This window comes from Protopterus annectens, chromosome 1.part0 (genome assembly GCF_019279795.1).
Source record: "Protopterus annectens isolate FY-2018-M chromosome 1.part0, PAN1.0, whole genome shotgun sequence".
NCBI classification, from domain to species: domain Eukaryota; kingdom Metazoa; phylum Chordata; order Ceratodontiformes; family Protopteridae; genus Protopterus; species Protopterus annectens.
The window spans coordinates 1,901,182,355-1,901,199,132 of record NC_056725.1 but is presented as its reverse complement, the minus strand read 5'-3'; the positions used below and the strand labels follow the sequence as shown (position 1 = coordinate 1,901,199,132).

The following is a 16,778-nucleotide window of genomic DNA, read 5'->3' as shown; positions in this document are numbered from 1 at the left end:
TACTTTGTATTGGGCTTTGTTTAATGTCCATCAGCATAACGGCCAATTGCATTTACATCCACTTGTACACTATGGATGTAAATGTAGTCAAACGTTGTGCAGGAGGACATTAAGTATACCTCTAGATATATCTATATATAGTAACTTTAAGATCACTGTACTTCAGAATAAGAGGAACACCACAAGGTACCATAAAGTTTTATTCAATTAACATTTAAGACATAGGCAAACACAGAGTTATATAAAAGAAAACAAACCATGTTAACATGTTCACAGTTACAAATATTATACATCACATACATTCTTTTAAACAATTGTGATCAATCCATTATATGAATTGTTCAATTCTTGCCTTCCCTTAAACCTTACTCCTTCAAAACATTATTCTGCATGTATTGTTTCCACAATTTCCATTTTTTTCTAAGTAATTGCTTCCATGCTTTTCTAAAGATCTCATTTCCAGTTCTTTTATCTGTTACAATATTAACTACTTCAAATGCAGGTGATTTTGGCTTTGATTTCCACTTTCTAGTAACATTTTTTAGCAGTCGCCATGATTAAACTTAATAAGGTCTTACTACTTGTAGCAATTCAGATTCTGTATCCCAGCTCAAAAAATCATTTCCTTAGTTATACCCATTTGCTCACCAAATATTTCTGACAAAGTACTCTTGTAGGGAGTTTTTAAAATCTGCCAGCTCATTATACTCCCAAAACATATGTTCCTAGTTACCACCTTCTTCCACATTACACCCCATCACACCTCAAACACCTGCCATCTACCTGAGGAAACTTTAATCTGCTTGGGGTATAAAAATACCTCTGCAAACACTTCCAAGCAAAAATCCTAAATCTCCTAGACTTTCTTGTATATTTGGGAGCCATACATATGCTCCCCATTGCTTCCTTGTGATCTGCTTATCCAATATTTTCTAACCTCCTCTGATTGGTTTCTATAGTTATCCTGCAATCTTTTATATGCCTTACTAATTAAATATAATCTGTTCTAGATTGAAATAAATACTCTACCAGAACAGATCTTTCGCTCTGTATATTTCAGTCCTTTTCTCTTTGCCTGTACTCTGATATAACTCCCTGATACGTTAAGCAATCCTTAGACTGCAGTCCAAATGTCTTCTTAGCCTCTTCCCATTCTATTACCTTTCACCAGCTAGTTGTTTGTTTCCAATATCCCAGTTTCTTTGCCAGTTTTCTTCGGTAAATTCCAGCCTTTCTTGCCTATTTTCTGTACCTCTAATTACAGTCATCCCTATCAACAGAATTTCCTTTCTCCATTCGCATGTTGGCTTAGTTCTAACAGTTTTAACGTATCATAACCTTGAACTTAATATATACTATTCCAGTTCACACTTTTAGTTATTCTGTCCTCTGTTCTAAGGTTTGCAGTTGTTTTCCTTGGATTTTGAACAAGTACCCAAAATACACCGAATCAAGTAGAACCTAGCATACAGCAATTCAAGCAGAAGACAGTACATACAGTTATGGTGAAAAAAAGCTTCACTAGTTACAACTGTAACAGAAAAAGTGTGTGAGGTTTTAGTTACACAGCTGAGTATATACATTATATATCATGCATAATACACACAGTGGAAGGCAGCAGGGTGCATGCAATCCATACAGACGTATTCCAAAGGGTAACAATTTGAAATGTTGGGATCCGCTTTAGTGTGTCCTAAAATGCTAAGACTGAATGGCTGAAAAAAAACTTCTATATGCTGAGTCTGACATGACTATTTCTTGAAATATTCCCTTTTCTCTGAGGTACAGTGATCTCAGAGTTAGTATATATTACAAATAGATCTCTTAAGCACCATTATCCTGAAATAATATTACTATGAGAAGAATTAAGAAGCCAGTAAAGTATGGATGTAAACACATTCCTACTCAGCATTAGTGAAGGTCTATGTACAGAAAAGGTGACAACTGTTCTCTTTACAACTCCCATATATCCCCAGCAGTATGCAGCCTTGCTTTGAATAAACCATACTATATATAGAACTAATAAAGACAAGTAAGCATCTAAGCAATAAGAACATTACTGAGTATTAGATTTTGTAGCTGTAAAGGTTAATAACATGCTTATTAGTATGATTACAAAAAACGTATAACCGATAATTGTATTTTCTTATTCATTGTATTAATTAATATTTGTTAAATGGGTAGGGTCCACTGAGCTAAGAGTCTTTTTACTGAGATACAGGGAAGTAAAGACCTTAAAAGGACAGTATAACTTTACACAGTAAAATAAATAAATCAGTTGTAAAAGAAATAGGTAAGAGCAATCAGACAAATAGCATCAACATTTTAAATGGGCAAAATTCTTTGCTAGGGTTATAAGGGCCTCTGGGCGAATAACCTAGTATCGTCCTATGAACCTATGAACTTATAAAGATCATGTGCAAAGGCAAGAAATGGAATGCATCATCCTGCATTTTTCCAAGTTTAGCACACAATGGTGGGTTGTTGTTGCTGCAGTTTTTTTCTTTTCTTTCCTTAAAAATTCAATTTTGAGTAAAAAAAATCCTTCACATCAACCATGATGTTTGTATCCTTCATAGCTTGAGTCTAGGAAGGGTGTGTTACCTGGTAATGCAATTATGCAACGGAAGGAATGGAATTCTTCTCTTCCAGATCCTCAAAGCATCCTTTCTTTCAAACCATGTATTTTTTACTTTGCTATCCTGAATTACATGCACACACACACACACACACACACACACACACACACACATATATATAATATGTGTGTATATATATATATATATATATATATATATATATATATATATATATATATATATATTTATATCTATGGTTCCACTTGAAAACATCGAAATTCTAAACCACAAAAATGTAAACATCGACAGTCCTTAATGTTTGAAAAACAGCATATCGAAAAGCAGATTCGCTGTTTTTCTAACAATAATGTCGGGAAAAAAAGTACACACAGAAACAAATTACCCTTCAACAATAAGCAGGGGGCAAGCCCCCTGCACCCCCATATAGGGGGCTGCACCCCCCACACCCCCTCCTACTTCTATATATCAACTCCAAGATTACACTTCACTACACTAAGTGCAATCTCAGAGTTGATATATTTAAGTAGCAGGGGCTGTGGGGGGGGGCACAGCCCCCCACATGGGTGGTGCAGGGGGACTTGCCCCCCTGCTTACATTTTGAGAAGTCATATGGTTTGTCTTTGAATTGTTTCTGTACGTACTTGTGCTGGAATATAGTCAGTATTGGTATCTTGTGTGTTTTCAATATTATATTAGGCAAGTGTGCGATAGTGACGGACCTTAGGGTTAGGGTTAAGGTTATTGCATAAATAGTTGTGTATGTAAGGTTTAGTGTAGGTTTGTAAGGTTTTTGGTGTGCTTGTGTTGTGTGTGTGTTTTTTGGGAAAGGATTTTGTTTTGTTGATTGTCGAGATTGTGGTTTGTTGGGTATTTGAAGTTTCGTGTTTTTGAACTTTCGGTTTTGTCGTGTCTGTTATTTTGTTATCAGTGTTTTGGCGTGTCGGTGTTATCAAGTAGACCCATATATATATATATATATATATATATATATATATATATATATATATATATATAAATAAATAACTTTTCTCCTTAGATTTTGCTATTGTGGTCATGGCTTTCAGATTTCAGATTGAGATATGTTATTGCTTTTCGGCTACAAAATGCAAGCAAGGCTGGTACCATGTCCTTTTAAATATCAGTGTAGCAGATGGTGACACAGGTTTTGCATTTTTTTTTATTATGTTGCTGCACAAAACTGCTAAGACTGGACTTTTTTTCCTGTAAATCTTGGCATTTGAGGTGCCAAAATGCAAGATTATCAAACCCCATAACACATAATTATGTTGCCTGTGAATGCACACAGTACAAGCCAATGTCAATGTGCAAAAGGCAGAAACAGAATGCAAATAATGTGTTCTATGTCATGCCTTTGAATTAAGTAAGTACAATTATACATTTAACAGTTAATTAACCACAGCAGAAGGTCATGACGTTGTATTTCACTGTAGATGGCATCATACACCCACCATGCACACACACACACACACACACACACACACACACACACACACACATGCAAACACACCACAAACACAGACACAGTCTCAGAAGACCAGAAGTTCTGATATAAGCAGGTGAAGTGCTAGTGATAAAGTGAATCAAAGACTCATTATCACAACTTTCAGGGCCACAAGAGTAGCCCCCAGTATTAAGAAACTGTACTGAGTTGCTAAGTCCAAAACACTGAATTCTGATACCTGCTGTAACAAAAACTGCATTTTTGGAGAAAGACTGCATATACACACCCATGGCACCTATATACCATAACTCTAACATCACTATACCTTACAGTAGGGATAACAATCCAAGATACTGCAACCTTAGACTTAGTACATTACTCCCAAATGTTCTATTATTATATCACTATTACAAGGATCACAACTGTATCTAACAAAACTGCAGTGGTGGTGCTGCAGTAGCGTCATTGCCTCACAGTAAGACGTTGTCCTGTTCGATTCTCAGATAGAGCGTCATCTGTGTGGAGACATGCGTGAATGGGCGTACCTTCGTTGAAGGTTGTGCATCAGAGCTGACAACTCGGCATGTAAAAATCTACTGCCAATCATTAGCGGACCGGAGTTCCGCTGTGGCGACCCCTAACTGGGAAAAGCCGAAAGACACAACAACTGTATCTAACCAATGTTAGATCACACAGACTAAGCATTTGTTGCTGTACACACTCACATCTTACCCTGGTGTGAATCCTTCAGAGAAACTTCATATTCTGTGGATTCTGACATCTACATCCATAATCCACTAATGTAAATCAGCAGGGAAAATATACTCCTCTGTTTTGAACCCCTGGTTAGATCTTGCTTCCTTCTCTATTTCCACAGTCCCTTGTTTGGCTCTGTCGTGATCCTCTCCATCAATGAGATGCCAACATTACCTCACTGGGTTGCTTGTGCCAGGAATTTGTTGAAGAACTCAATTATTCTGAAATTATTGGCTGCATTGTTGATAATCAATTCATCAAGCATGTAAACGCAGTGATCAGAATTAAGCAAAAATTCAGAAGATTATATAATACAGTTAATCTGTGTTTTTAAAATGGACTGTGATACCTTTTTTTGTGTGTCCCAGGCTAAGCCTGAAAATGGTCCAACTGAATCAGTGCTCTACCCTAGTTAACAAACGGAAATAAAGTAAAATAAAATCTATGGGTGTTCTGCAAGTGCTCTTGTCCCAGGTGCTTGAAGACCACTTGCTGCTCAGGTAGCCTATCACTTGTCTCATGTCTGACGTCAAATATGAGTTAAGGCAAGAAGCTACTGCAGCTTACCTGAACACATTACTCAAGTTTGAGAAAAGTATGTTGAGGAACTAGGATGGGTGAGAGGGTAAATTAGAGCAATGGTCAGGAAGTAAGTTTTAGGTTTAGGGAGCAGGAGGAGGGATTTAGGGTTTAGAGGTCAAAAGGGAGTCTTACGTTTAGGGTTAGGGAGTAGGGATGGGATTTTAGGTATAATGAGCAGGAAGAAAGTCTTAGGGTTAGGGAACAAAAATGGAGTTATGATTAGAGATTGGGAGGAGGATTTTAAATATTGGGAAAGGGAAGTGAGTTTTACAGTTAGGGTGTGTTTTAGAGTTATGAGAGTTGAGTTAATGGAAATTAGAGCACTTACCTTTTCAAGCAAATGAAAGGGAGCAAGTGTGTTGTGAGCAAACAGCATGTAAGCACTTGTAATCGATTCAAAATCTACTACTTAACTTCTCCTCCCCTTCTTACTATTATTACTTTTTACTCAACATTACGCACTATTTTCATACCGTGTACAAATTGTAATCTTGGCAACCTACTCTGTAATGCAGGTAGTTGTACTTCTACAACCACAATATGTATTCTGTCTTTCGTCCTTATCTGATATTTCTCCTCAGCATTATATTTGTAGACATCTTGACAGCCTAGCAAACTCATTCTGTAAGTTAAGTTCACAGAATCTGCACTTGAACACTACAGAATATCTTAATGTTCGGTTCACTTTGTAGTAGCTTGCTCATGCAGTTAGACACACGTTTTCTGATGAGTGTACTTCTCTGTATATATCACTTTGCATTGCATAATGCTTTGTATTATTTATTTTATTTTATTTTATTTATTTATTTATTTATTTTTGTTAATATGCATTCTATACTTAATTTCTCAATATTGTTACGTTTATAGTAGAGCTTTTTCTTTCTATCTGGGACTCCAATGAAAATGAGATACCCCACTTGAACATTCCCAGTCAATACATGCAGTAAATAAAATAAACAAAAAATCTGCTTCTGGTTCTCCCACACCACATGTCAGATGGAGCAGGATCCAGAAGGGAGGGAGACAGGAGGGAATACAATAGGAGTTGTAGCAGTAGGCCTGAGGCTGCCAAGCACTGTACAAGCACTGTATACCTAACTTGTCATCATATACCATGCTAATGAAGTGGTGTTGAAAATACATCTTATTTGCACAATGATGCAACAATCTGGATACCTTTCATAGCATATGTTTGGGAGGAATTCAGTGCTGCATGCAGTTACTGGGGGGAGATATGATCAGGACGAGTAATGGACATAACCAGGTTATATGCCATTCATCACCTAGAGGGGTGTAGGGGTAGTGTTGGCTAGACCAAATCCAATTCAAAGGTTTGCTAGAATTGGTGTGACACTAATAAATGAAAATCACCTGGAAGAAATCTAGGAGTGTCAATCACTGATGGGACATTAGTGGAAAAGCTACTGGCTGTAATTACTGACAAGAAATGAGAAGACACAGGCTCTGACGGTTGAGAAGACATGAACTAAGTCACAGACTGATTTCTGGCAGGGCACTTGAAGGGTAGGAACTAGTCAATGACAAGTCTGGCTGTGCTAACTGTAACAAGATAATTAACACTACTTAAGATATTGAGCTCTTACAGGGCTGGTACCTGTGAGAGTGATGCAGACTTGAATCACTAGTAAGGGAGGAGAGGCTGACAAGGGGCTTTATAACTGAGAGTGTGCTAGGGAGGAGCCCAAGAACTCCAGTCTAGACAATGGAAGACATAAGGGAACTCGCAGGGGTCTTCAATCCAATGCATGTAGTAGACTTAGTAATTCTACTATTGACTTATATTTAAGGGAATTTGATATACTCTTAATGTAGCAGCAGAAGTTTTTGAACCTGATACCACGTGATACCTCTTAAGTCTGATGGAAATGTGGAATAGCAAGTTTGTGTCACATACAATAAATTTAGCATTCAGTTTTCATAGCTGTTTTACCTCTCTCTCTCGTTCATTTTTTTTTAATCTCCTTTCACATTCACATTCAACCTTTGTCACAACTTTACATTTCATTTTGACCCCCAGTTTTGACTGTTAAATGGTTTATCTCTGCTTCCGAATTCTTCATCATCTCCTCCTCTTTAGTCTATACATTACTTTTTGACTCCCTTGTTCTGTGTCTGCTAGACTGCCTTTTCTCATAGCAGTCAGTCTCTTGTTTTACATCTGCTTCAGCGCCTCATTTTCTTGCACATTGGTTTTCCAGCATGTTCTCTTTTTTTACTCCTGTTTGCTTTGCAGGTATCCTCAGCAGCAAGTGAGTATGCTGACAGTGTAGAGGAGTTTGTTGGAGAAGCAGGTGATGACAGCCCATTGCCAGACAGCCAATATACTATGGTGGAATTTGCCAAGAAATATTTCCGTGAAGCAAACCGTAAAAAACAGTGAGTATAGAGAAGTTTATCACTTATTTTATATTTCTAAAGTATAGTTTAAGAAGCGTACAACTGGCCAAAAATCACATTTTTGTAAAATATAGAGCATATATATTGTATGTCAGTTATTTCTTATTAATAACTATGAATTCACCAGCAGGTTCCTTTTCATAGATAACATACATATATTCCTACAACTACTCAGTCTGTGCAGTATGGTCAGACACACAAAAAGGCACACACACACACACACACACACACACACACACACACACACACACACACACACACACATATACTCTCAAGGGTACTACACATGTCCACAGGCAGTTTAGAGTATCACCAGTTGACATCTTTGTGGTGTGGAAAGAAACAAGACCATCTTTCAAAAATCCAAGTTCACAAAGGGAGAATGTGCAGACAATGTACATAAGAGATCTGAAATGAGATCCCATCTGGAAAACTAAGCAACATCAGACAGCATCACTAATCACTGTGCCACTCTACTGCCCTCTGAACAATTATTTGTAAACTTAAAATTGTAATGTACAGTTACGCATTTTATAGACTGACAGCTTAAGATGAGACTAGCCCTTAAAATAATGTTCTGGTTTGCCAGCTTTCCCCACAATCATTGCAGAGGTAAGTACTAAGCAATCAGCCTGCAGACCATTACCCTCTAGCCTCAAGGATGTTAAAATAAGATAGACTTGTAGAGAAACTGAGGCTGCCCATCTGTTTAACTAGGTTTACCTAAAGGTGGCAAGGGTGCTACTTTGCTAGACATGTAGTAGTTGTTTGTTCCAGAGGTGGTGACTACATCGAGATATGTATCAATCACACCATATCTTATTTGTGGATGATGGTTTAGTTCCTTTAACTCAGTATTTAAGGTGCCATTTTTCTGAGAAGAAATAGGAGGATTGGATTTTTCAAAGTTCAAAAGGCTAGACACATTTCCAAGGAGGGGTCTGTAAGAAACTGAGTACAGAGAGATGGCTGACAGTCTGCACTGATCACTAAGATTTTGAAGGCTGAGGTCACTCAAGTTGAATGATATATTTAGACAAATGCATGCCAAAAGATGTAATATATTCAAAAAGGGTTCCTATTGTATAATGGAAAACCCAATCCTTCAAATGCATCTTGATCGAACTTGAAAGCACGAAACAGCTAATAGCAGGTAATAGCAGGGGCTGATTAGTAATTTGATCTTCTAACTCTTCCATTCTTACTGGTATATAAACCCTACGTCTTGAAAAGGTTGTGCTTGTATTGCTCAGGCTGTGGATTGTATTGCATTACTGAAATTAAGTGAAAATTCCTTAAGATTCCAAGAGCAGGATAAGTTATTTCTTACACATATTTCACTGAACTGCACTTCTGAAACACTTATAATTGTGCTATACAGTTGATCTACTACATTTTGCACTGTTATAAAGCTTTTTTTGTTTCACTGCATTTATGTACTGTTTTATACTGTTTAAACTGTATTTTTCATTGCTAGATACTGTTTCATTACTCTAATTGCATGTTTACTGAATTACTTAACTGTAAACTGCTTTTTCATACTGAGAAATGTATTTTCTGTTTGTGAGTGCTCTATCCGAGCTTTTCTGTGCATTTTTGATTTTTTGAGGTTTCTGTGTTCTACAGCTAGGAGCTGTAATAGTGGGCATTACTATAATTGTCTGTTTACAGTTAAAAGCATTGTCTAGAGTCTGCTTACTCCTTGATCTGTTTAAAACTTTCATTTAGTGACTACAGCTAGGAACTGTAATTTTTCCCACGCACCCTCCCTAGTGTTGTGGTTTTCTTATACTTGCTGGCTTTGCAGTTGCCCGTCCATACTGTATATTTGATCTGTGACACTCCTCCCAGTCTAGTCTCATTAGTTCATTCAATCTAATAGAGAACATTTGTGAAGGCCAACCCACTCAGATTCTTAACGTTGAATTAACTTCTGTTCCAGCTTTCTCCATTTCCACTTTTACTGAACAAAAACAATTCTAAGCTTGCTTCCCCCCTTTCCTGTGGCAGGTCTTGTCCAGATATGGATTTGCTGTGTCCAGGACTGTTTGTGAGCTCCTGAGCCCCCCCCCCCACCCACCCACTTAACTAGGGTTAAACTATTCCTGGCACCATAAAGTCTGTTCTTCAAATTTTCCCTTGTAACTAGCCAGCTTTTTTAGTTTTAGCACTCAAATCTGTTTCTTTGAGCTCAGCACTTGTTCAGAACTCATTATAAGCACTAAATAAGTTACAAATTACTACAACATTCAACTTTCCTCACTTGTCTAGAGGAAAACAGTTTTTAGTACTTAATAAATAAGCACCTATTCAGGCATGTCTAAAGGTCAGCTCCCGGTGTTTTCTCCTGTCTACCTGATGAATCTGGGCATCTTGGGACAATGCAGCAATTCCCTCATGTACAGAGACAACCCTCTCCTCCTACCACCCAACACTATGACCTGTGAGAGATGCACTTATATAGCCAAACTGGAAGCAAAGCTCTCTTCACCGAAGACTGGACTAGACAGTCAAGAGGAGAAGGTAAACACTTGCACCACACCACACTCATCACATAGTCCCTCAAAACCTACACCACCAAAACACACACACAGAAGCACAAAACACACACCTACATTTGCAGAGGCTCTCAGTAAAAATCTGCCCAAACAACCGAGACCTCCAAAGCAGAAATGCAAGCAACCTCCACCCCTCAACACAACCCAAATGACACATAGCCCACATACTCAGTGTGCCACTCAACTACAGCCCATAAGGCATAATGTACCCAACACCCTAGTCATAGGTGACTCTATAGTCAGGCATACTGATGTTCCACTCACCAAGCTAAACAGGGAAAAAGTTACTGTCAGCTGCCTGTCAGATGCCAGGATCCGCCACATAACGCACGCACTCAGGTCACTCCACAACAAGTACAAATATGACTCCGTCATTGTCCATGTTGGTGTGAATGACCTGAGATGTACCTCCCAGGACTACATGAAAAGAGACATGGAGGAGCTCTCTGATCTTGTAGCCTAGGCAGGTATGTCCCTCGCCCTGAGAAGCATCCTGCCATCACCCAGAATGATACCACAGTACAAGGACAAAATTATTGACTTTCACAATTGGCTAAGCTTCTGGAGTCTTTCTAAGGGAATCCAGTATCTGTCTGCCTAGGATGACATGATCGACAGACCACGTTGCTTTGCCAGAGATGGCCTGCACCTATCGCCCTTGAGATTCAGGATATTGGGAAAGGCTCTTGCCACCCCTATAGTGCCTTTTTTAGGCAAGGTTCAAATGACAAATTCACCACCGTAACAAGTACAAGCAAGCAAAATCTGAGGGTAATGCTACTCAATGCTAGAAGTCTAAACCTCAAAATGCACTCACTCGAGACACTCCTTAAAATGGAGAACATTGACATCTGTGTAGTGACAGAGACCTGGTTCAAAGCTCCAGAGAGCACCCCTGCATTACCAGGCTATATTTCGTACCACGCCTTTCGGCCACCAAACCCGGACCGAAACACTAAAGGTGGAGGCGTGTCCATATTCATTAAGGATATCCACACCTCCAAGCTAGCTGCTCAGCATAATGCATCCGAGATTATCCAAGTTCAACTAACTCTGGGCAAAACCACAATCCAGATTGTAGCTTGCTACAGACCCCCCCACCATGCCCCAGAATTCCTACTCCTCTTTTCTTGATACACTGGAAAATATTAAGGTACAACCAAACACTCTAATAATGGGTGATTTTAACTACCCTACCACTAACTGAGAAAACTACTCATGTACCAACTCTTTTGCTCAACATTTTCTGGAAATCATCAATTCCAATGCCTTAGATCAACTTATCCACACACCCAATAGGGGCAGCAATATCCTAGACCTGGTCATCACCAACATGGGTGACCGGTGTTCCACACCAGAGGTCAGCTCCTCGTTGGTCAGATCCGACCACAAGCTAATCACCCCACACATCCACATCCCGCTCCCAACTCCATTAGGAAAACAACCGTAAAAAATTTCTCCAAATCCAACTTCATGCTTCTTAAGACAGAAGTGGCAAACTTCATGACACCCATGCAGATGGACAGTAGAGGTACACCTGCTGAATCCTACACAAATGCACTTTATAAGCATTTACACGAGTGCATGGATCATGCTATCCCTAACAGAACCAAGATGCTATCCTCCAAAAAAAGGAAGCCAATCTGGTGGTCTTCTGCCATAAACAAACTCTACAACAGAAGAAAGAAACTGTTGCAAAAAAGAGTAAAATCCCATGATTGGAGGAACTCCCTGGTCAGCCTCAGTAAGAAGCTGAGATCCCTCATAAAATCCTCCAAAGCTAGTTATGAAAACAAAATTGCCACTGATTCTAAAGCCAACCACAAAGCATTCTATAGCTATGTCAAGAATCTCAGTGGCAGCACTCAGATCTGCTTTGAGTTACAGCACAATGACACTAAATATACAGACCCAACTGATATTGCCAACATCCTGGCAGATAGGTTCAGTGCTAACTTTACCCCACTCTCACCCCCTAAAGGGCCCATCTTTATACCAGAAGAATGCAAAGTTCCTGTAATCATGGCTGCACAGGTAAAAACCTCACTCTCCAAAGCCAAGAACACAGCATCCATGGGACCTGACAACATCCCAGGCTGCCTTCTACATAAACTACAGAATGAACTGGCACCCCACCTAAGTACCATGTTCAGTCATAGCCTTACCTCAGGCTTTGTGTCCATTGAATGGCACACCGTGACAGTTATCCCACTCCACAAAGGGGGGCCACAACAGACCCCGGGAACTACCACCCCATTAGCCTGACGAGCCTGGTCTGCAAGGCCATGGAACGTATCATCATGGAACTCATAAACAAAGACACTGGAGATCTCCAAACTCTGGACCCCACACAGTTCAGGTTTGTAAAAGGCAGATCATGTCTCCTAAATCTGATAGACTTCTTTGAAGTAGTCACCAAAGCCATAGATGAGGGTAAGTTGGTTCACACAGCCTATCTAGATCTCGCCAAGGCGTTCAACACCATCCCCCACTCTGGAATTATAGATAAACTCACTAAACTAGGTATAAATCCCTATGTCACAAGATGGGTTGCCAACTGGCTTACTGATAGAACCCACACTGTGAAAGTAGCAGACTCCAAATCAGACTTCAGACCAGTGACAAGTGGAGTACCACAGGGTTCAGTCCTGGGTCCTCTCATGTTTGGTATCTACTTCTCTGAAGTACAAGCTAACACAGAAGGTCTTTGGCTAACTAAATTTGCAGATGACTGCAAACTAGGAGCCATAATCGAAACTCCTAATGATGTGGACATACTACAAAAGGGCCTCACTGAGACAGATGCCTGGTGTCAAAGCCATGGTCTCAAGCTCAATGCCAAAAAGTGCATTGTCATCCCCTTTGGTAAAAACTCTGTACCCATGAACTACCACATAGGCGGTAGTCTACTTAACACTGAAAGTGTGATAAGATACCTTGGGACACAGGTGGACAATAGTCTCTCCTTTGATAATCACATTGCCACAGTGGTCAGGAAATCCTTCTGTGTGGCACACCTTATCACAAAAGGTTTCTCATCCAGATAAAAAGAGGTCATTCTTCCCCTCTACTCATCACTCATTAGACCCATTAGAGAGTACAATGCCCCTTTTGGTGTGTACCTCACAAGACATCTACAACAACTGGAAAGGCCACAAAAATACCTCACAAACAGGATTACTGGCCTCAAACAGATACCTTACGCAGACCGTCTCAAAAAACTCCAGCTTTACTCCATCGCATATCGCCTACTCAGAGGCAATCACTGTCTAACATACAAAGCAATGTCAAACCCAGAGCTGTTGGACATGCTCCACTTAAAGAAATCCCAATCACTCCAAGCTACACGCACTAGGGACCTAAACCTTGTCACCACAATAAACAGAACATACTGGAGGGATAGATTCCTGTCCCAGAGACTTCCCATACTCTGGAACAGACTACCTATCTATGTCAAACAGAGCTCCTCATTAGCACTCTTCAAGAAAAATCTTGATGATTGGATGGATAATAGGAAATTCACCCCAGGGATCACTTCTGTGGTTCTGCTTGACAGGGGCACAGGAAAATAATTTTCTTGGGTGGCAAACACCAGGGTACCTTTTTGGCTAGGCTTGTATAGGCCCTAGGGCCAATAGCCTAGTACCTACCTATGAGCAAAATGGCGAAATGGCTTATAAGCATTTTCTTTACTTGGGAAAGAAATCACTTGACCGCCTCCATTACTTTGCCATTTTCGTCACTGTAGTGCGATCTCGGAGTTGGTATATTTAAGTAGAGGGGTGTGGGGGCAAAGTCCCCCACTTTATGTAATGTTTTGAGGTTTTTATTTATTTTATTTTATTTTTTGTGGAACAGCGATTTTTTTTCCCTGGGAAAAAAAATTGCTGTTCCGAGTGTTCAGGATTGTAAGCTTTTACTTAGATGGGGTCAATAAATCAGCGTTCGCTTCTTTAAGCATTCGCTGATTTAATATAAACCCTTCAATAGTGGGTGTGATGTGGTATGATTAAAGGGGAAGTAAGACTTCTTTGGTAGTAGAGAAAATAGATGAGCCACACAGAAGGCTTTTTGAACTGCTACAGAGACATGATGGTCAAACGATGAAATGTTATCCATAAAAGTGGCTAGATCCTTTTCAACAATCTCTGCTTGGAGTGGTGTGTCACTTACATAATATGTTAAAATGTTTTGCTTACTAAAATGAACTTTACTACATTTTTAAACATTTAATTTAAGACCGTTGTCCCTGCACTGATTATTACCACATTCTAACCCATGTTGAAGCAACTGTATGTCAGATTGACTAACATGCACTTTGTAGCCACCTGCAAACTTGACAAGCATAGGCTGCTTCAATGTGTCTGATGGTCTGAGGAATTGATGCCAAATAGGAGAGGACCCAATGCTGAGGTCTGTGGTACACCAGTGGTAGCTTTTCTTTCTTTCAGAAGTGGCACCTATGACTCTAATCACAAGGGTTCTTTCAGACATTTTATAATGTGCCTGCAGGGAGTACATGGGAAGCTTGCCACATTAAAGTATCAGAAGCTTTAAGTATTTTTTCTTTTAATCAAACTCACAACTCAGTCAACAGAAAGGATATACATTTTCCTGCTCTGATCTTTTGTGAAAATAAATTGACAAAAAATATCCTGCAAATTTATGAGACTCATTTTAATGTGTGTATTACAGCCTGTTGTGACATATATCACACTGGTGTAAAAAATAAATGACAGTGGGTTTTGTGAACAGGACAATTATGTGCTAATAATACAAAGACTGGTGTGGTAGTAATCAATGGGTGTTCTGCTCTTCAGAGTGACCCATGGTAGGTGCAGCTGTGAGCAGAGCAAAGATCAAGGTTATGTACTTTGGAGAAATAACCCATGGAAAATAAACAGTCTTGGTAGGATATCCTTAAACAATACCGAGAAGGAAAATGATATGGGGTTAACAATTACACCTAAAGTGAATAACTACAAAAGGACAGTGGAGGAAGGCAAACAGCATGCTGGGGGGCATAGCAAGGTGAGGGGATTCCAGGGATATTTTGGTCATCTTTCCACTGTGTATAGCACTGGTAAGGCCACATCTGGACTAAAGCGCAGTCACAGCCGCACCAAGTAAGTTCATAGGTCCAACTGTCAAGTTTATCGCGCAGTGCTCTTCAAGACATTTAGCTGCTTAATCACATGTTGATATCTTCTATGGGTCTATATTACCAGATCGAATGTTTAGGTTATTGAACACCTAAGCATTGAACTGGTAATATCAAAAGCAAAAAACTGTGAACGGCCAGTTTAACGTGGGGAAAGAATTCCATTGGCCATTAACAGATTTTGCCATTTTGTCTACTGTAGAGCGATATCGGAGTTGGTATATTTAGTTATGGGGTGTGTGGGAGCCACAGCCCCCCATGTCGGGGGGTGTGAGGGGCAAAGCCCCCCACTTCATTTGGGCTTATATATATTTTTTTTTTGTGGCCAACGGAAGTCTTTCCCTACGCTGTTCACGTTTTTTAGTTCTGATATTACCAGTTTGATGTTTAGGTGTTCGATAACCTAAACATTCGATCTGGTAATATGGACCTATTTTCTACTTCCCATACATATATCAACATTAGTTTTAGAGGAAGTTAATGACTGATTTGTTTTGATTATAAAGGGAAACCTACTCCATAATCTTGGAAGGTGTTGTGTAATGTATTGTTTATGTTTTCTTTTCTACTACTGATATTTATTTTTAGCATTAGCTACTCAATCTCCCGTCGTGGCATGTTTAGGCACTGACATTCAGACAGAACTATATCAGTCACTGTCTTTCAGGACAGGTGTAGGTCACCACTTAGTACTCGATAAGAAACAGAATAGAATTAGTGTTTCTAAAGCAGTTCAAGTTTTCCAGTCCTATGATTTTTCTTTTAAGAAATAATACATTTTCAAGTTCATTCAGGTCATTTGCACAAAGGTTACAATATAGCACTGTATTCAAAAACTGACCAGTGAGGTACAAAGTGGAAAATGATCTCTCTGTAGACTTAACATGCTGTTTAGAAGTAGATGGACTACTGACTTTCATAGATACATGCTGCTCAAAGGTTAAATTGTTGTTTACTATTGTCACTAGAGCTACAAAGGTAGGGCCTTTTTTATGATTTGAGCTTTTTGTTGAAATGTATGTTCTTTTTACCAGGTTAAAAAAGGTTATAAGCAAGTAAGGATCCTTTCTGAATTATTTGGATCTGTCCACAAAGAACCTGAGCTGAATATAAACAACCAGACAACGCAAAAGTGTAGCAGGCTCAACCAGTGCCCTGTGCCGGTTCCAGAAACCAGTGCCCTACCAACTCAGCTTTTCACTGATTATTACAGTCATATTCAACCCCCCACCCCCAATCTT

General features: G+C 39.4%; 1 protein-coding gene across 1 annotated transcript in view; it reads left to right on the top strand.

Moving 5' to 3' along the window:
• MYO15A (myosin XVA) overlaps nucleotides 1-16,778 on the top strand; it is a 1,299,796-nt gene that overhangs the window by 897,324 nt on the left and 385,694 nt on the right. The window contains exon 51 of the mRNA XM_044070057.1: nucleotides 7,655-7,797. Coding sequence (XP_043925992.1) covers nucleotides 7,655-7,797 — 143 coding nt within the window. The remainder of the gene's footprint in view (nucleotides 1-7,654; nucleotides 7,798-16,778) is intronic.